General features: G+C 45.6%; 1 protein-coding gene across 3 annotated transcripts in view; it reads right to left on the bottom strand.

Annotated features, from left to right (window-relative positions):
* Positions 1 to 20,160, bottom strand: part of LOC110499743 (CCR4-NOT transcription complex subunit 2) — an 80,713-nt gene that overhangs the window by 24,702 nt on the left and 35,851 nt on the right. For all 3 annotated transcript variants that reach the window (XM_036956584.1, XM_036956583.1, XM_036956585.1), the window contains 6 exons: positions 18,384 to 18,456; positions 16,354 to 16,501; positions 15,661 to 15,864; positions 8,575 to 8,654; positions 4,452 to 4,577; positions 1,850 to 1,974 (listed from right to left, as the gene is read on the bottom strand). In XM_036956584.1, coding sequence (XP_036812479.1) covers positions 1,850 to 1,974; positions 4,452 to 4,577; positions 8,575 to 8,654; positions 15,661 to 15,864; positions 16,354 to 16,501; positions 18,384 to 18,456 — 756 coding nt within the window. The remainder of the gene's footprint in view (positions 1 to 1,849; positions 1,975 to 4,451; positions 4,578 to 8,574; positions 8,655 to 15,660; positions 15,865 to 16,353; positions 16,502 to 18,383; positions 18,457 to 20,160) is intronic.

Here is a 20,160-nt window from a genome sequence, read left to right as displayed (position 1 = left end):
GAGAAGCAGGGTTTAGATTCTGGAGAGAGGGACAGGAAGAGAAGCAGGGTTTAGATTCTGGAGAGAGGAACAGGAAGATAAGCAGAGTAGATTCTGGAGAGAGAGACAGGAAGAGAAGCAGAGTAGATTCTGGAGAGAGGGACAGGAAGAGAAGCAAGGTTTAGATTCTGGAGAGAGAGAGACAGGAAGATAAGCAGAGTAGATTCTGGAGAGAGGGACAGGAAGAGAAGCAGAGTAGATTCCGGGGAGAGACAGGAAGAGAAGCAGAGTAGATTCCGGGGAGGGATGAAGAGGCATAGTGGAAGAGTACATTCTACACAGGGAGGAAGAATCCTGTTAGAGTCCCAGTATCTTTCCCTGTGCGGTTGGTTCTCCTCCGAACACTAAAGATAGTCTAATAACGTCACTGAAACGGTCTTCACTAAAGTGAACTACTTCCTGTGGGATAAATAGAACTACACTTCAGAACAGAAAAACAGGGAAACTTACACTGGCTTCATTAACTTCTGGGTGACAGGGGGCAGTATTTGCACGTCCGGATGAAATGCATGCCCAAATGCAACTGCCTGCTACTCATCCCCAGAAGATAAGATATGCATATTATTAGTAGATTTGGGTAGAAAACACTCTGAAGTCTCTAAAACTGTTTGAATCATGTCTGTGAGTATAACAGAACTTATTTAGCAGGCGAAACCCAGAGGACAAACCATTCAGATTTTTTGTTGTTGAGGTCACTCTTGTCAATGAGTTTTCATTGGGAATCCAGATTTCTAAGGGACCTTCCTGCAGTTCCTATCGCTTCCACTGGATGTCAACAGTCTTTAGAAATTGGTTGAGGTTATTCCTTTGTGTAATGAAGAAGTACAGCCATCTTGAACAAGGGTCACTTGAAGTGTACTGTTAGATAGAGGCGCGTGACCAGAAAGCTAGCGTCAGTTTTATCGATTATTTATGTTAAAAAATACCTAAAGTTGTATTACAAAAGTAGTTTGAAATGTTTTGGCAAAGGTTACAGGTAACTTTTGAGATATTTTGTAGTCACGTTGAGCAAGTTGGAACCGGTGTTTTTCTGGATCAAACGCGCCAAATAAAAATTTACATTTTGGATATATATCGACGGAATTAATCGAAAAGGACCATTTGTGATGTTTATGGGACATATTGGAGTGCCAACAGAAGAAGCTCGTCAAAGGTAAGGCATGAATTATATTTTTATTTCTGCGTTTTGTGTCGCGCCTGCAGGGTTGAAATATGCTTCTCTCTCTTTGTTTACTATGGTGCTATCCTCAGATACTGGCATCGTTTGCTTTTGCCGAAAAGCCTTTTTGAAATCTGACATGTCGGCTGGATTCACAACGAGTGTAGCTTTAATTTGCTATCTTACATGTGTGATTTAATGAAAGTTTGATTTTTATAGTAATATATTTGAATTTCGCGCTCTGCATTTCCCCTGGCTTTTGGGACGCTAGCGTCCCACATATCCCACAGAGGTTAAACAGCCCTCCTACAATGGATTTCAAAAGCCACGTTCCATAGTAAACAACAGCTCACAAGTCCCTCATCCGTCTCCCTCGCAACCCATTAGAGATGCTGTTTCAGACATTGACCCGTGTTGATTCCCCCAGCAGCTCTCATACCCCCTGCTACTAGAACACATGTCCCTGCGACATGAATCAATAATAAGTTAGTTTTGTCCTAGTTTAGTTCCAGGTCTCTCTACCCATCGACGAAGCCTCCGAGCTGAGCCACATTAGTCACACAGACGATGATCAACTCCACTCAGCAGGAACAACACCAAACGGACCTTATATAAAATGGCCTAAGTTCCTCCTAGAGATTAAAGACCCACCGTTATGCTGTCGTCGTTGTTCGCCGTGGGGTCCTTGTAGTTGGGACCAGGCAGCGCAGGGAAGTCCTCGTTATGGATGGAGAAGTCTTGGGACTGTTCGTTTGAGGGTTTGGTGACCATTCCAACTGCAGTACAGGAGGACAGAATGGACAGGCTGTAGCTCAGGTTAAATACAGGGACAGAGAAGATATTTTCTCTCCGGGAAGACAACCATCAATATCGTCGCATCCCAGCAACCCAGAAGCAAAGGTAAACCCGTTTTATTTTCCTCACAGACTGGGACGCACTCTCACCATAGAGAGCCCTCCCAGCCAGTGGGTTGAGGAGAGAAGGTAGGGGGTCTCACCATAGAGAGCTCTCCCAGCCAGTGGGTTGAGGAGAGGAGGTAGGGGGTCTCACCATAGAGAGCCCTCCCAGCCAGTGGGTTGAGGAGAGGAGGTAGGGGGTCTCACCATAGAGAGCCCTCCCAGCCAGTGGGTTGAGGAGAGGAGGTAGGGGGTCTCACCATAGAGAGCCCTACCAGCCAGTGGGTTGAGGAGAAGAGGTAGGGGGTCTCACCATAGAGAACCAGTGGGTTGAGGAGAGGAGGTTGGGGGTCTCACCATAGAGAGCCCTCCCAGCCAGTGGGTTGAGGAGAGAAGGTAGGGGGTCTCACCATAGAGAGCCCTCCCAGCCAGTGGGTTGAGGAGAGAAGGTAGGCGGTCTCACCATAGAGAGCCCTCCCAGCCAGTGGGTTGAGGAGAGAAGGTAGGGGGTCTCACCATAGAGAACCAGTGGGTTGAGGAGAGGAGGTAGGGGTCTCACCATAAGGAGCCCTCCCAGCCAGTGGGTTGAGGAGAGGAGGGGGTCTCACCATAGAGAACCAGTGGGTTGAGGAGAGGTAGGGGGTCTCACCATAGAGAACCAGTGGGTTGGGGAGAGGTAGGGGGTCTCACCATAGAGAACCAGTGGGTTGAGGAGAGGTAGGGGGTCTCACCATAAGGAGCCCTCCCAGCCAGTGGGTTGAGGAGAGGGGGTCTCACCAAAGAGAACCAGTGGGTTGAGGAGAGGAGGTTGGGGGGTCTCACCATAGAGAACCAGTGGGTTGAGGAGAGGAGGTCTCACCATAGAGAACCAGTGGGTCGAGGAGAGGAGGAGGTCTCACCATAGAGAACCAGTAGGTTGAGGAGAAGAGGTAGGGGGTCTCACCATAAGGAGCCCTCCCAGCCAGTGGGTTGAGGAGAGGAGGTAGGGGGTCTCACCATAGAGAACCAGTGGGTTGAGGAGAGGAGGTAGGGGGTCTCACCATAGAGAACCAGTGGGTTGAGGAGAAGGGTTAGGGGGTCTCACCATAAGGAGCCCTCCCAGCCAGTGGGTTGAGGAGAGGAGGTAGGGGGTCTCACCATAGAGAACCAGTGGGTTGAGGAGAGGAGTTCTCACCATAGAGAACCAGTGGGTTGAGGAGAGGAGTTCTCACCATAGAGAACCAGTGGGTTGAGGAGAGGAGGTTGGGGGGTCTCACCATAGAGAACCAGTGGGTTGAGTCGAGGAGGTCTCACCATAGAGAACCAGTGGGTTGAGGAGAGGAGGTCTCACCATAGAGAACCAGTGGGTTGAGGAGAGGAGTTCTCACCATAGAGAACCAGTGGGTTGAGGAGAGGAGTTCTCACCATAGAGAACCAGTGGGTTGAGGAGAGGAGGTTGGGGGGTCTCACCATAGAGAACCAGTGGGTTGAGGAGAGGAGGTCTCACCATAGAGAACCAGTGGGTTGAGGAGAGGAGGTAGGGGGTCTCACCATAAGGAGCCCTCCCAGCCAGTAGATTGAGTCGAGGAGGTCTCACCATAGAGAACCAGTGGGTTGAGGAGAGGAGGTCTCACCATAGAGAACCAGTGGGTTGAGGAGAGGAGGTAGGGGGTCTCACCATAAGGAGCCCTCCCAGCCAGTGGGTTGAGGAGAGAAGGTAGGGGGTCTCACCACAAAGAACCAGTGGGTTGAGGAGAGGAGGTCTCACCATAGAGAACCAGTGGGTTGAGGAGAGGAGGTCTCACCATAGAGAACCAGTGGGTTGAGGAGAGGTCTCACCATAGAGAACCAGTGGGTTGAGGAGAGGAGGTCTCACCATAGAGAACCAGTGGGATGAGGAGAGGTGGTAGGGGGTCTCACCATAAGGAGCCCTCCCAGCCAGTGGGTTGAGGAGAGAAGGTAGGGGGTCTCACCATAAGGAGCCTTCCCAGCCAGTGGGTTGAGGAGAGGAGGTCTCACCATAGAGAACCAGTGGGTTGAGGAGAGGGGGTCTCACCATAGAGAACCAGTGGGTTGAGGAGAGGAGGTAGGGGGTCTCACCATAAGGAGCCCTCCCAGCCAGTGGGTTGAGGAGAGGAGGTCTCACCATAGAGAACCAGTGGGTTGAGGAGAGGGGGTCTCACCATAGAGAACCAGTGGGTTGAGGAGAGGAGGTAGGGGGTCTCACCATAAGGAGCCCTCCCAGCCAGTGGGTTGAGGAGAGAAGGTAGGGGGTCTCACCATAAGGAGCCTTCCCAGCCAGTGGGTTGAGGAGAGGAGGTAGGGGGGTCTCACCATAGAAAACCAGTGGGTTGAGGAGAGGAGGTAAGGGGTCTCACCATAAGGAGCCCTCCCAGCCAGTGGGTTGAGGAGAGGAGTAGGGTTCCCACCTCCTTCCCTCCGACTCCGGTCTGCTAACGCTGGGAAGTCTGACAAGTCCAGACCTGTCACGTTTTCACTTCCGTCTACAGCAGGAAGAGAGACGGGACAAGAGAACAGTTAGTCAAGTCACCTCCCAATGTATTAAAAAAGCATTTCAGCGTCTCACACTTTACAGATAAAACAGGCTATTCCATAGCAAACCTCTAGTCAGTTACACTTTACAGATAAAACAGGCTATTCCATAGCAAACCTCTAGTCAGTTACACTTTACAGATAAAACAGGCTATTCCATAGCAAACCTCTAGTCAGTTACACTTTACAGATAAAACAGGCTATTCCATAGCAAACCTCTAGTCAGTTACACTTTACAGATAAAACAGGCTATTCCATAGCAAACCTCTAGTCAGTTACACTTTACAGATAAAACAGGCTATTCCAGAGCCTCATATCAAACCCCTAGTCAGTTACACTTTACAGATAAAACAGGCTATTCCAGAGCCTCATATCAAACCCCTAGTCAGTTACACTTTACAGATAAAACAAGCTATTCCATAGCCTCATAGCAAACCTCTAGTCAGTTACAGATAAAACAAGCTATTCCATAGCCTCATAGCAAACCTCTAGTCAGTTACACTTTACAGATAAAACAAGCTATTCCATAGCCTCATAGCAAACCTCTAGTCAGTTACAGATAAAACAAGCTATTCCATAGCAAACCTCTAGTCAGTTACACTTTACAGATAAAACAGCTATTCCATAGCAAACCTCTAGTCAGTCACACTTTACAGATAAAACAGGCTATTCCATAGCAAACCTCTAGTCAGTTACACTTTACAGATAAAACAGGCTATTCCATAGCAAACCTCTAGTCAGTTACACTTTACAGATAAAACAGGCTATTCCATAGCAAACCTCTAGTCAGTCACACTTTACAGATAAAACAGGCTATTCCATAGCAAACCTCTAGTCAGATACACTTTACAGATAAAACAGGCTATTCCATAGCAAACCCCTAGTCAGATACACTTTACAGATAAAACAGGCTATTCCATAGCAAACCTCTAGTCAGTTACACTTTACAGATAAAACAGGCTATTCCAGAGCCTCATAGCAAACCTCTAGTCAGTTACACTTTACAGATAAAACAGGCTATTCCAGAGCCTCATAGCAAACCTCTAGTCAGTTACAGAGAAACAAACCTCCATCTAGTCAGTTACAGAGAAACAAACCTCCATCTAGTCAGTTAGAGAGAAACAAACCTCCATCTAGTCAGTTACAGAGAAACAAACCTCCATCTAGTCAGAGAAACAAACCTCCATCTAGTCAGTTACAGAGAAACAAACCTCCATCTAGTCAGAGAAACAAACCTCCATCTAGTCAGTTAGAGAGAAACAAACCTCCATCTAGTCAGTTACAGAGAAACAAACCTCCATCTAGTCAGTTAGATAAACAAACCTCCATCTAGTCAGAGAAACAAACCTCCATCTAGTCAGTTACAGAGAAACAAACCTCCATCTAGTCAGTTAGAGAAACAAACCTCCATCTAGTCAGAGAAACAAACCTCCATCTAGTCAGTTAGATAAACAAACCTCCATCTAGTCAGTTAGAGAGAAACAAACCTCCATCTAGTCAGTTAGAGAAACAAACCTCCATCTAGTCAGTTACAGAGAAACAAACCTCCATCTAGTCAGTTACAGAGAAACAAACCTCCATCTAGTCAGTTAGAGAAACTAACCTCCATCTAGTCAGTTAGAGAAACAAACCTCCATCTAGTCAGTTAGAGAAACAAACCTCCATCTAGTCAGTTAGAGAAACAAACCTCCATCTAGTCAGTTAGATAAACAAACCTCCATCTAGTCAGTTAGAGAGAAACAAACCTCCATCTAGTCAGTTAGAGAAACAAACCTCCATCTAGTCAGTTACAGAGAAACAAACCTCCATCTAGTCAGTTACAGAGAAACTAACCTCCATCTAGTCAGTTAGAGAAACTAACCTCCATCTAGTCAGTTACAGAGAAACAAACCTCCATCTAGTCAGTTACAGAGAAACAAACCTCCATCTAGTCAGTTAGAGAAACAAACCTCCATCTAGTCAGTTAGAGAAACTAACCTCCATCTAGTCAGTTACAGAGAAACAAACCTCCATCTAGTCAGAGAAACAAACCTCCATCTAGTCAGTTAGAGAAACAAACCTCCATCTAGTCAGTCAGAGAGAAACAAACCTCCATCTAGTCAGTTAGAGAAACAAACCTCCATCTAGTCAGTTAGAGAAACAAACCTCCATCTAGTCAGTTAGAGAAACAAACCTCCATCTAGTCAGTTAGAGAAACAAACCTCCATCTAGTCAGTTAGAGAAACAAACCTCCATCTAGTCAGTTAGAGAAACAAACCTCCATCTAGTCAGTTACAGAGAAACAAACCTCCATCTAGTCAGAGAAACAAACCTCCATCTAGTCAGTTAGAGAGAAACAAACCTCCATCTAGTCAGTTAGAGAGAAACAAACCTCCATCTAGTCAGTTAGAGAAACAAACCTCCATCTAGTCAGTTAGAGAAACAAACCTCCATCTAGTCAGTCAGAGAAACAAACCTCCATCTAGTCAGTCAGAGAGAAACAAACCTCCATCTAGTCAGTTAGAGAGAAACAAACCTCCATCTAGTCAGTTACAGAGAAACAAACCTCCATCTAGTCAGTTAGAGAGAAACAAACCTCCATCTAGTCAGTTAGAGAAACAAACCTCCATCTAGTCAGAGAAACAAACCTCCATCTAGTCAGTTAGAGAAACAAACCTCCATCTAGTCAGTTAGAGAAACAAACCTCCATCTAGTCAGTTAGAGGAACTAACATCCATCTAGTCAGTTAGAGGAACTAACCTCCATCTAGTCAGAGAAACAAACCTCCATCTAGTCAGTTAGAGAAACAAACCTCCATCTAGTCAGTTAGAGAAACAAACCTCCATCTAGTCAGTTAGAGGAACTAACATCCATCTAGTCAGTTAGAGAGAAACAAACCTCCATCTAGTCAGTTAGAGAAACAAACCTCCATCTAGTCAGTTAGAGAAACTAACCTCCATCTAGTCAGTTAGAGAAACTAACCTCCATCTAGTCAGTTAGAGAGAAACAAACCTCCATCTAGTCAGTTAGAGAAACAAACCTCCATCTAGTCAGTTAGAGAAACAAACCTCCATCTAGTCAGTCAAACAAACCTCCATCTAGTCAGTCAAACAAACCTCCATCTAGTCAGTTAGAGAAACAAACCTCCATCTAGTCAGTTAGAGAAACAAACCTCCATCTAGTCAGAGAAACAAACCTCCATCTAGTCAGAGAAACAAACCTCTATCTAGTCAGAGAAACAAACCTCCCTCTAGTCAGTCAGAGAAACAAACCTCCATCTAGTCAGTTAGAGAAACAAACCTCCATCTAGTCAGTCAGAGAAACAAACCTCCATCTAGTCAGTTACAGAGAAACAAACCTCCATCTAGTCAGTCAGAGAAACAAACCTCCATCTAGTCAGTTAGAGAAACAAACCTCCATCTAGTCAGTCAGAGAAACAAACCTCCATCTAGTCAGTCAGAGAAACAAACCTCCATCTAGTCAGTTAGAGAAACAAACCTCCATCTAGTCAGTCAGAGAAACAAACCTCCATCTAGTCAGAGAAACAAACCTCCCTTTAGTCAGTTAGAGAAACAAACCTCCATCTAGTCAGTCAGAGAAACAAACCTCCATCTAGTCAGTTAGAGAAACAAACCTCCATCTAGTCAGAGAAACAAACCTCCCTCTAGTCAGTTAGAGAAACAAACCTCCATCTAGTCAGTTAGAGAAACAAACCTCCATCTAGTCAGTTAGAGAAACAAACCTCCATCTAGTCAGTTAGAGAAACAAACCTCCATCTAGTCAGTTAGAGAAACAAACCTCCATCTAGTCAGTTAGAGAGAAACAAACCTCCATCTAGTCAGTTAGAGAGAAACAAACCTCCATCTAGTCAGTTACAGAGAAACAAACCACAAAAGAAATGATCAAATTACTACTATAACTATTACTTTGTCATCAATGAAGGGTATCAATCAATGTCTTGAACATCACCTGTTCCGTTGAAGATGTTGCTGGATAACGAGTTGTTCATCCCGAACGATGGATTCCGGTTCATTCCAAACCCCGACATACTGAAACAGAGACACTATTTCAGTCGGAATTCAATTTCACATTTGACTCATTCAGCAGATGCTCTTATCCAGGGGCAAATGACAAAACATGGACATCCTGAAACATGGAGAGAGAAACATCATTTCCCTTTAATTCCTGTTCAAGTTGTTACGTCTTAAAACCACGCAATATAGAAAAGTCCCTAAAAAAGTCCAAACCCCCCCATAACACCCTAAGGCGGGTCATAGGTACAGGCTGTTATGACATACGGTAACCTAGTAATAATGGGTCACTAACAGAGCACCCCAGTCACTGCTGAGCACCCCAGTCACTACAGAGCACCCCAGTCACTAACAGAGCACCCCAGTCACTAACAGAGCACCCCAGTCACTAACAGAGCACCCCAGTCACTAACAGAGCACCCCAGTCACTAACAGAGCACCCCAGTCACTAACAGAGCACCCCAGTCACTAACAGAGCACCCCAGTCACTAACAGAGCACCCCAGTCACTAACAGAGCACCCCAGTCACTAACAGAGCACCCCAGTCACTAACAGAGCACCCCAGTCACTAACAGAGCACCCCAGTCACTAACAGAGCACCCCAGTCACTAACAGAGCACCCCAGTCACTACAGAGCACCCCAGTCACTAGAGAGCACCACAGTCACTACAGAGCACCAGAGTCACTGCTGAGCACCACAGTCACTGCTGAGCACCACAGTCACTGCTGAGCACCACAGTCATCACATGATCTGACTCTGAACCAAGCTAAAGGTAATTTCTCCCTGTTTCAAGGCTAATTTCATGTCATTGATGAGACCAATAACAGACATTTCATAGCACTGTGTCTGGTAGAGCTTGACATAGAAACTACTAAGGATAGTTGGCTTCCACATTTGCCTCTGAATGCAGATGGGCCACAGTGAAGACCTGTAAAGGACTGTATTCTCAGGCTCAAGGTGCTGATCTAGAATCAGGTCCCCCATGGCCATATAATGATGATAGAAAAGTCTAAACTGATCCCAGATCAGCACTGGTTGCTGTAATCCTACAATAGAGACTGGGGAAACAACGGACGGAAGTCTCCTCTGGCTAACTGACTAGCGTGTTACATCAGGAAGGAGTGATGCATTACAAACTACACTGTTTTCTAACCAGTGAAATGGTGTTCGCTCAGCTGTGAGGAGGGCATTTTAAAACATCCCCACTCCCCCCATGCCAAATGGGAATCTGTAGGCCAATCAGGTTCTTCAAAAACAGCCCTTTCATCCAATGAAAACATTCGACCTTGTGCTTGATAGAAAGCCCTTATTAACTTCTTATGGCTGGGGGGCAGTATCGAGTAGCTTGGATGAATAAGGTGCCCAGAGTAAACTGCCTGCTACTCAGACCCAGAAGCTAAGATGTGCATATTATTAGTAGATTTGGATAGAAAACACTCTGAAGTTTCTAAAACTGTTTGAATGATGTCTGAGCATAACAGAACTCATACGGCAGTCAAAAACCAGAGAAAAAAATCTAACCAGGAAGTGGGAAATCTGAGGTTTGTAGTTTTTCAACTCTTTGCCTATCCAAGATGGTGTAAATTTGGTGAGATTGCACTTCCTAAGGCTACCACTAGATGTCAGTCTTTAGAACCTTGTTTCAGGCTTCTACTTTGGAGGAGAGAATAAGAGCTGATTGAGTAAGGGGTCTGCCTGAAGGCCATGAGCTCAGTCAGGCGCGCTCCCGTGACAGGTAGCTGCTTTCCATTGCATTTCTAAAGACAAAGGAATTCTCAGATTGAAACATTATTGAAGATTTGTTAAAAACATCCTAAAGATTGATTCTATACATCGTTTGACATGTTTCTACGAACTGTAATGGAATTTGACTTCTCGTCTGGCCTGCGCATCGCAAATTTGGATTTGTGAACTAAAAGGTGCGAACAAAAAGGAGCTATCCGGACATAAATGGACTTTATCGAACAAAACTAACATTTATGGTGGAACTGGGATTCCTGTGAGTTCATTCTGATGAAGATCATCAAAGGTAAGTGAATATTTATAATGCTATCTGACTTCGGTTGACACAACATGGCGAATATCTGTATGGCTTGTTTTGGTCTCTGAGCGCTGTACTCAGATTATAGCATGGTGTGCTTTTTCGGTAAAGCTGTTTTGAAATCTGACACAGCGGTTGCATTAAGGAGAAGTTTATCTAAAGTTCCATGCATAACACTTGTATCTTTTATCAATGTTTATTTTGAGTATTTCTGTAAATTGATGTGGCTCTCTGCAAAATCACCCGATGTTTTGGAAGCAAAACATTACTGAACGTAACACGCCAATGTAAACAGATTTTGGGATATAAATATGAACTTTATCGAACAAAACATACATGTACTGTGTAACATGAAGTCCTATGAGTGTCATCTGATGAAGATCATCAAAGGTTAGTGATGAATTGTATCTATATTTCTGCTTTTTGTGACTCTTCTCTTTGGCTGGAAAAATGGCTGTTTTTCTGTGACTAGGTACTGACCTATCATCAACAGATGGTTTGCTTTCGTCGTAAAGCCTGTTTGAAAATCGGGCACTGTGGTGGGATTAACAACAAGTTGATCTTGAAAATGGTGTAAAATACTTGTATGTTTGAGGAATTTTAATCAACAGAGATTTCCGTTGTTTGAATTTGGCGCCCTGCACTTTCACTGGCTGTTGTCATATCGATCCCGTTAACGGGATCTCAGCCGTAAGAGGTTTTTAATGCACTGGAATGATCCTAATGGGTTAGCTAGACAGATACATAACTACCACACACACACACGCTTTAGACACACATACACACTTATCTATTGTTGTCATATATAAACAGGTTTACACACCATCTCCATGGAGACAGATGTGGACCACTTCCTCTGTACTGTAGTGTGGGGACTAATTAGCTACACTGGGGAAGAATCAAAGTGATGACAGAGGAGAAAAGGAGAGGAAGTGCAGAGGAAGAGGAGAGAGATGAGATTGAAACTGCTTAGTTGACACCTATTCTCAGACCACTAAACACACCTTCAGGATAACGCAGTAGATATGTCTTCACACTCATCATTCTCCACATCATTAAGAGACAAAGAGAAGAGAGGGTGAATAATACAGTCTACAATATAGTCTAGGATGCAATACAGTCTACAATACAGTCTACAATACAGTCTAGGATGCAATACAGTCTACAATACACTCTAGGTTACAATACAGTCTACGCTACACTCTAGGCTACACTCTAGGCTACACTGCAGTCTACACTACAGTCTAGGCCACACTACAGTCTACGCTACACTAGTCTACAATACAGTCTACAATACAGTCTAGGACGCAATACAGTCGAGGCTATGCTACAGTCTAGGCTACACTAGTCTACAATACAGTCTACAATACAGTCTAGGATGCAATACAGTCTACAATACAGTCTAGGCCACACTACAGTCTAGGCTACAATACAGTATACGATACACTAGTCTACAATACAGTCTAGGCTACACTAGTCTACAATACAGTCTAGGCTACACTAGTCTACATTACAGTCTAGGACGCAATACAGTCTACAATACAATAAAGTCTAGGCTATGCTACACTAGTCTATGCTACACTAGTCTACAATACAGTCTAGGATGCAATACAGTCTACTCTACAGTCTAGGCCACAGTCTAGGCTACAATACAGTCTAGGCTACAATCGAGGCTAGGCTACAAGAGTCTACAATACAGTCTAGGACGCAATACAATCTACAACACAGTGTAGGACACAATACAGTCTACAACACAGTCTAGGACACAATACAGTCTACAATACAGTCTAGGACGCAATACAGTCTACAATACAGTCTAGGACGCAATACAGTCTACAATACAGTCTAGGCTACGCAGTGGCGTGCCGTGGGCCTGGGGCCTGGGGCCTTCAGTGAGGTCCTACACAGTCCCACCCGAATTAATCCACCTCTTATTACCCTCATTATGATGCCACGGCTCTAGACACTGTACATTTAGACAGAAACGCAGTATAACAAGGCGTTGCGTCACCTTGAAATTGACATTTTTATTCAGAGAATTGAAGGTGAATAATACAACACAGTACAGTTCAACTAATAGGCAAGAACATAGTCGAGTGCAACAGAGTTACATTAATATTCTTCTTCTATCTATTTCTGGTCCACAAACTTTGAGCTTTAAGTAAAAAAATGTGTTTTTAAGAAGTGTCAGCACTTTCATCGTGTCCCCTAAATGAAAGTTCCTGTTTACCCAAAAACACGACACAATCAATGAGTCTTTTCAATTTTTCCCTATTTTTCTTCACCTTTTCATTGTGCGGCTCCGTTGCCCTGCGCGCTTGTTCGTTGAGCTGTAGATCCACTCCGGTGTCCCCAAAAGTTTTCAAAAGCACCATTGCTTGTAAGTGCCCAGCCGTACTTCGGTGTCTCGTTGTTGCCTTGGTTTAGACAACTCAAGTTTGCAAAGCCAGTGTGGCTCCAAACACCAAATCGATCACTTGTAAATAATAGGCATTCCCAGCAGTACAGTTTACAGTGCTTCTCGGAGCCTGTGAGCCATTGATAACGCTCGTAGTTGGAACTTTGAAAGTGGCGAACGAACCCCTTTCCCGTCTGTGACAGGCTTTGTAGCGTCGGCGTCGGGCGACCTCTCCTTACAACGTCTAACTTTTCTTGAAAAGTTCGTCTTGAGAATGGCGTTATAATTATATCCTCTACCAAATCGATATCTTCTCCTCCTTGCGCCATTGTGGGTTGAAAAAACAGCTTAGTAGTACGCAAATTAATTGTTTTATCAAATTCAGTTTCCTAGTTCTGAGGTCCTGCCCATATAGGACTTGCCTCTCAATATTGGTAATCCAATCAAAAGACGTGCACGCACTACGCCTGCTAGCTGGCTCCTGTGTAACACTGGAGCCAGCCAGCAGGCGTACAATAGCCAACTCTAAAGCTGATTGGTTGACACTAAATTTGAATTTCCATTCACTTTAAGCTACAAGCGCCCACACTGCTGATTCTGAAGGCCTGAGGGCGGATTTTAGACCCCTGGCAACACATGATGGCTGAATATGATTGGATAAAAGATCTAACACTCCAAATCTCAACCTGGGGCTGGAAGCAGTGCAACCAAGAGGAAAGCTATGCAATGAAGAGTATAACTCTTACTCTGGGGAATCATTTAATACATATTTATGGGAAAATATATTAAAAAAAATATATATATATTCTGATGATGTTTAGGCCAGCAGAGAAGGCCTTGCTGGCCCTGACGGCCCACCACCGAGGCTACGCTACACTAGTCTACGCTACACTAGTCTATGCTACACTAGTCTACAATACAGTCTAGGACGCAATACAGTCGGACGCCACACTACAGTCGAGGCTCAGTATGTGGAAGAGCAGAGGAAGAGGATAGGAGCTACTAAACAAGCTAATGTTACCATGGTTAGGAAGATAATGGAGGAGAGAGACAGAGGAAGAGAGAGAGCGAGAGAAAGGGAGAGAGAAAAAGAGCGAGTGAATGAGGCAGTGCATGTTACGCATTTAAACTGACCTTACTCATACCTCTTCCCTCACCCTCCCTTCTCTCTGTGCAGAGTTCTCAATCCCAGCTTGTGTTTACCCAAGGCAGTAAACAGCTCCTGACAGACACTCACTCTGTTAATGTCTTTACAGTACAACAACGTCTCCTTTCAGCCACAGAGTCCATCAGTCACATCATAGGACAAGTCCAACCACCGCTGGGTGATCGGGCCTACCACCGCTGGGTGATCGGGCCTACCACCGCTGGGTGATCGGGCCTACCACCGCTGGGTCGTCAGCAAACTTGGTGGTGTTGGAGTCGTGCCTGGCCACGCAGTCGTAGGTGAACAGGGAGTACAGGAGGGGACTGAGCACGCTCCTCTGAGGGGCCCAGTGTTGAGGATCAGCGTAGGTAGATGTGTTTTTACCTAGCCTTATCACCTGGGGGCGGCCCATCAGGAAGTCCAGGATCCCGTTGCAGAGGGAGGTGTTTAGTCCCAGCGTCCTAAGCTTAGTGATGAGCTGCGAGGGTACCATGGTGTTGAACGCTGAGCTGTAGTCAATGAACAGCATTCTCACATAGGGGTTACTTTTGTCCAGGTGGGAAAGAACAGTGTGGAGTGGGTCTAGGGTTTCCGGGATGATGGTGTTGATGTGAGCCATGACCAGCCTTTCAAAGCATTTCATGGCTACAGGGTGGTAATCATTTAGGAAGGTTACCTTCGCTTCCTTGGGCACAGGGACTATGGTAGTCTGCTTGAAACTTGTAGGTATTACAGACTCAGTCAGGGAGAAGTTGAAAATGTCAGTGAAGACACTTGCCAGTTGTTGTGGTAGTGATATTGTTGGTCTGACTGGTTTGACTGGCTTCTATTCCATGGTTTTATACTGTAGTAGAGAGGTAAAAGGTTTGACTGGCTTCTATTCCATGGTTTTATACTGTAGTAGGGAGGTAAAAGGTTTGACTGGCTTCTAGTCCATGGTTTTATACTGTAGTAGGGAGGTAAAAGGTTTGACTGGCTTCTATTCCATGGTTTTATACTGTAGTAGGGAGGTAAAAGGTTTGACTGGCTCCTATTCCATGGTTTTATACTGTAGTAGGAAGGTAAAAGGTTTGACTGGCTTCTATTCCATGGTTTTATACTGTAGTAGGGAGGTAAAAGGTTTGACTGGCTTCTATTCCATGGTTTTATACTGTAGTAGGAAGGTAAAATGTTTGACTGGCTCCTATTCCATGGTTTTATACTGTAGTAGGGAGGTAAAAGGTTTGACTGGCTCCTATTCCATGTCTTTATACTGTAGCAGGGAGGTAAAAGGTTTGACAGGCTCCTATTCCATGGTTTTATACTGTTAATTGTCTCACCGTTTCAAAGTCTGTCTTTATTATATGTGACCAACAGGTCTTCATGGTTTCTATGTCCTGTCTTCACAATGTTCAATACATCACCCATTGATACGGTCTGGCTTCATTCTAGTGTTACCTGTTGATGGTGAAAGGTTGCCGTGACTGCTGTTGCTTGGGCATGCAGATGATGCTGGGAGAGGCACGGTTGGGGCTGCCCAGGCCCGAGCTGCCCAGGCTGTTGGTCCTGCCCCCACTAGGCATGCCCCCCACCATGACCTCCTGGCGCCCCACCTGCTGAGGGGTGTTCATCATGTTCCGCGTGTTCATGGGCAGGATGCCCCTACAGAGCAGAGCAGAGCAGAGGAGAGGAGAGGAGAGGAGAGGAGAGGAGAGGAGAGGAGAGGAGAGGAGAGGAGAGGAGAGGAGAGGAGAGAGAGACATACACACAGAGACACAGTCCCATATGATCAGGGTGGCGTGATCAGGACAACATGAAAAGCATGAAATGAAAAAGCACAACATGAAAAGCACATCAGATAAAAAGAGAACGGAATAAGATTAGCTGATTCATCAAAACCTTGTTTTTATTAGACACGATGAGTGATATTTACCTACTAAAAACAACAGTCCTAACCCCATAGGGAGGAGCTCACCGGGCTTGCTGACAGCTGCTCTGTCATGAACAATATGCTCCTTTTACCAAGCAACTAACGCATCAGTCGGCTGAATCAGGTCGGTAGAACCAGACATGCTGAGATGAATCCCAGAGCCAACTAGGTGACTGTCAATGGAAATGGTCAGCACGTGGCCTATAAGTGGAGGGGTGTACCTGCTTGGCGAGGGAGGAGTATGGAGGGACATTGTGGGGGCGACTCCAGAGGCAGGGGTAACGTGGCTCGGTAGCTGGTTGCCCTGTGGTAAGCTGCGATTCAACTGAGCCGTGTTGCTCATGCCCCTCATAGGGAACCCTAGGGCACCTGGACGTCACAGACAACACAGACACACAGGGGAGAAAGATGATTATAGTTGGGAGAAACACAGGCTTTAAAACGGTCAGCTATATTCCTTTATTCAGTAGACATACACAGAAGGACGGGGGAGAAAGGCGGTGGGTTAGAGTCGGAGATAAACAGGCTTTGGACTGGTGAGCTCTGAAGACGCTAGGCTATATTCCTGTAAAATACTTGGGAGAAACAGAGATTGAGTATTTCAAGACAACAGCTGACAGGAGAAGCCCGATAGTGACAACATGGAACAGGGCCTAAAACCCAGAGGGCTACTGTATTTATATTGATCTGTGTACCAAGGTCAGCCTCAATTACACTTTCAACTCAGCCAATTCAATCCACTTCCTGCACTGAACAGGATATGGTGTTGAGCATTATGCCATAGGTAGGACATATTAACCCAGCTAAAGGATCAGACCGGAGGACGTGTGTTTAGTCCCAAATGGCATCTTATTCCCTATTAAGTACACTACTTTTGACCAGAGCTCTAAATTCAGGCTAAGCAGTGACAGAATGCAGGCTAGGCAGTGACAGAATGCAGGCTAGGCAGTGACAGAATGCAGGCTAAGCAGTGACAGAATGCAGGCTAAGCAGTGACAGAATGCAGGCTAAGCAGTGACAGAATGCAGGCTAAGCAGTGACAGAATGCAGGCTAAGCAGTGACAGAATGCAGGCTAAGCAGTGACAGAATGCAGGCTAAGCAGTGACAGAATGCAGGCTAAGCAGTGACAGAATGCAGGCTAAGCAGTGACAGAATGCAGGCTAAGCAGTGACAGAATGCAGGCTAAGCAGTGACAGAATGCAGGCTAAGCAGTGACAGAATGCAGTCTAAGCAGTGACAGAATGCAGGCTAAGCAGTGACAGAATGCAGGCTAAGCAGTGACAGAATGCAGGCTAAGCAGTGACAGAATGCAGGCTAAGCAGTGACAGAATGCAGGCTAAGCAGTGACAGAATGCAGACTAAGCAGTGACAGAATGCAGGCTAAGCAGTGACAGAATGCAGGCTAGGCAGTGACAGAATGCAGGCTAAGCAGTGACAGAATGCAGGCTAAGCAGTGACAGAATGCAGGCTAAGCAGTGACAGAATGCAGGCTAAGCAGTAACAGAATGCAGGCTAAGCAGTGACAGAATGCAGGCTAAGCAGTGACAGAATGCAGGCTAAGCAGTGACAGAATGCAGGCTAAGCAGTGACAGAATGCAGGCTAAGCAGTGACAGAATGCAGGCTAAGCAGTGACAGAATGCAGGCTAAGCAGTGACAGAATGCAGGCTAAGCAGTGACAGAATGCAGGCTAAGCAGTGACAGAATGCAGGCTAAGCAGTGACAGAATGCAGGCTAAGCAGTGACAGAATGCAGGCTAAGCAGTGACAGAATGCAGGCTAAGCAGTGACAGAATGCAGGCTAGGCAGTGACAGAATGCAGGCTAGGCAGTGACAGAATGCAGGCTAAGCAGTGACAGAATGCAGGCTAGGCAGTGACAGAATGCAGGCTAGGCAGTGACAGAATGCAGGCTAAGCAGTGACAGAATGCAGGCTGAGCAGTGACAGAATGCAGGCTGAGCAGTGACAGAATGCAGGCTGAGCAGTGACAGAATGCAGGCTGAGCAGTGACAGAATGCAGGCTGAGCAGTGACAGAATGCAGGCTGAGCAGTGACAGAATGCAGGCTAAGCAGTGACAGAATGCAGGCTGAGCAGTGACAGAATGCAGGCTAAGCAGTGACAGAATGCAGGCTGAGCAGTGACAGAATGCAGGCTGAGCAGTGACAGAATGCTAAGCAGCAGTGACAGAATGCTAAGCAGCAGTGGAGTGTTCATAGCCATGCATGGATGGTGTAGGGACAAGCAGTGCTTACTTTGTGGCCCGTATAAACTGGCACCAAGCTGCGACAATTGACCTGACGACGATGGGGATGGAGATGCCAGCATCTGGAAGACAGGAAGCAGGAAATGCATGTTAGTGGAGATTCATTCCCTTCTCTTCCAGGTCACTTACAAGAGAAGGAAACTGGTAGAGGGGGGGGGGGGGGGGTTTAAGTCAAAATATATTTTCCATTCACTTTACAAAGAAAGTCATCTGTTTTGTGGGATAAAATGGTATCTAATGTTAAACAAGCAGGGCTCCCTTATGCTGCTCTTGTACAGGCTACATCACCTACACTCAGTCAGACCTGGCCAATTGGCTCTACTAGATGGAAGACAGCGTGTGTGGCTTTGTGTAGGCGAGCGATTTGCTGATGTCAATGTTGTGAACAGAGTGCCCTATGGTGGCGGAGGGGTTAAGGTATGAGCAGGCATAAGCTAAGGACAACGACCACAATAGCATTTTATTGATGGCAATTTGAATGCACAGAGATACCATGACGAGATCCTGAGGCCCATTGTCGTGTCATTCATCCGCCTCCATCATCTCATGTTTCAGCATGATAACGCACGACCCCATGTCCCAAGGATCTGTACACAATTCCTGGAAGCTGAAAGCGGCCTGCATACTCAGACATGTGACTCTATTGAGCATGTTTGGGATGCTCTGGATCGACATGTACGACAGCGTGTTCTAGTTCCCGAACGATATCCAACGACTTCACACAGCCATTGAAGAGGAGTGGGACAACATTCTACAGGCCACTATCAACAGCCTGATGTGTTGTGCTGCATGGAGAAAACGCTGGTCACACCAGATATACTGCCTGCTTCTCTGATCCAGGCCCCTAACTATTATTTACGGTAATTATGCCCAGATGAATATCTATTCTCCGTCATGTGAAATCCATAGATTAGGACCCGATGAATTTATTTTCAATTGACTGGTTTTATGAATTGTAACGTCAGAAATATTTTGGAAATAGTTTCATGTTGCATTTATTTTTGTTCAGTGTATACTGCATGGTTAGCTGTCATCAGGCAAAGCTGTAATATGGTTAGCTGTCATCAGGCAAAGCTGTAATATGGTTAGCTGTCATCAGGCAAAGCTGTAATATGGTTAGCTGTCATCAGGCAAAGCTGTATATGGTTAGCTGTCATCAGGCAAAGCTGTATATGGTTAGCTGTCATCAGGCAAAGCTGTATATGGTTGGCTGTCATCAGGCAAAGCTGTATATGGTTGGCTGTCATCAGGCAAAGCTGTAATATGGTTAGCTGTCATCAGGCAAAGCTGTAATATGGTTAGCTGTCATCAGGCAAAGCTGTATATGGTTAGCTGTCATCAGGCAAAGCTGTATATGGTTGGCTGTCATCAGGCAAAGCTGTATATGGTTGGCTGTCATCAGGCAAAGCTGTATATGGTTAGCTGTCATCAGGCAAAGCTGTATATGGTTGGCTGTCATCAGGCAAAGCTGTATATGGTTGGCTGTCATCAGGCAAAGCTGTAATATGGTTGGCTGTCATCAGGCAAAGCTGTATATGGTTGGCTGTCATCAGGCAAAGCTGTATATGGTTAGCTGTCATCAGGCAAAGCTGTATATGGTTGGCTGTCATCAGGCAAAGCTGTATATGGTTGGCTGTCATCAGGCAAAGCTGTATATGGTTGGCTGTCATCAGGCAAAGCTGTATATGGTTAGCTGTCATCAGGCAAAGCTGTATATGGTTGGCTGTCATCAGGCAAAGCTGTATATGGTTGGCTGTCATCAGGCA

Source organism: Oncorhynchus mykiss, chromosome 21 (genome assembly GCF_013265735.2).
Source record: "Oncorhynchus mykiss isolate Arlee chromosome 21, USDA_OmykA_1.1, whole genome shotgun sequence".
Taxonomy (NCBI): domain Eukaryota; kingdom Metazoa; phylum Chordata; class Actinopteri; order Salmoniformes; family Salmonidae; genus Oncorhynchus; species Oncorhynchus mykiss.
This window is presented reverse-complemented; position numbering and strand designations above follow the sequence as displayed.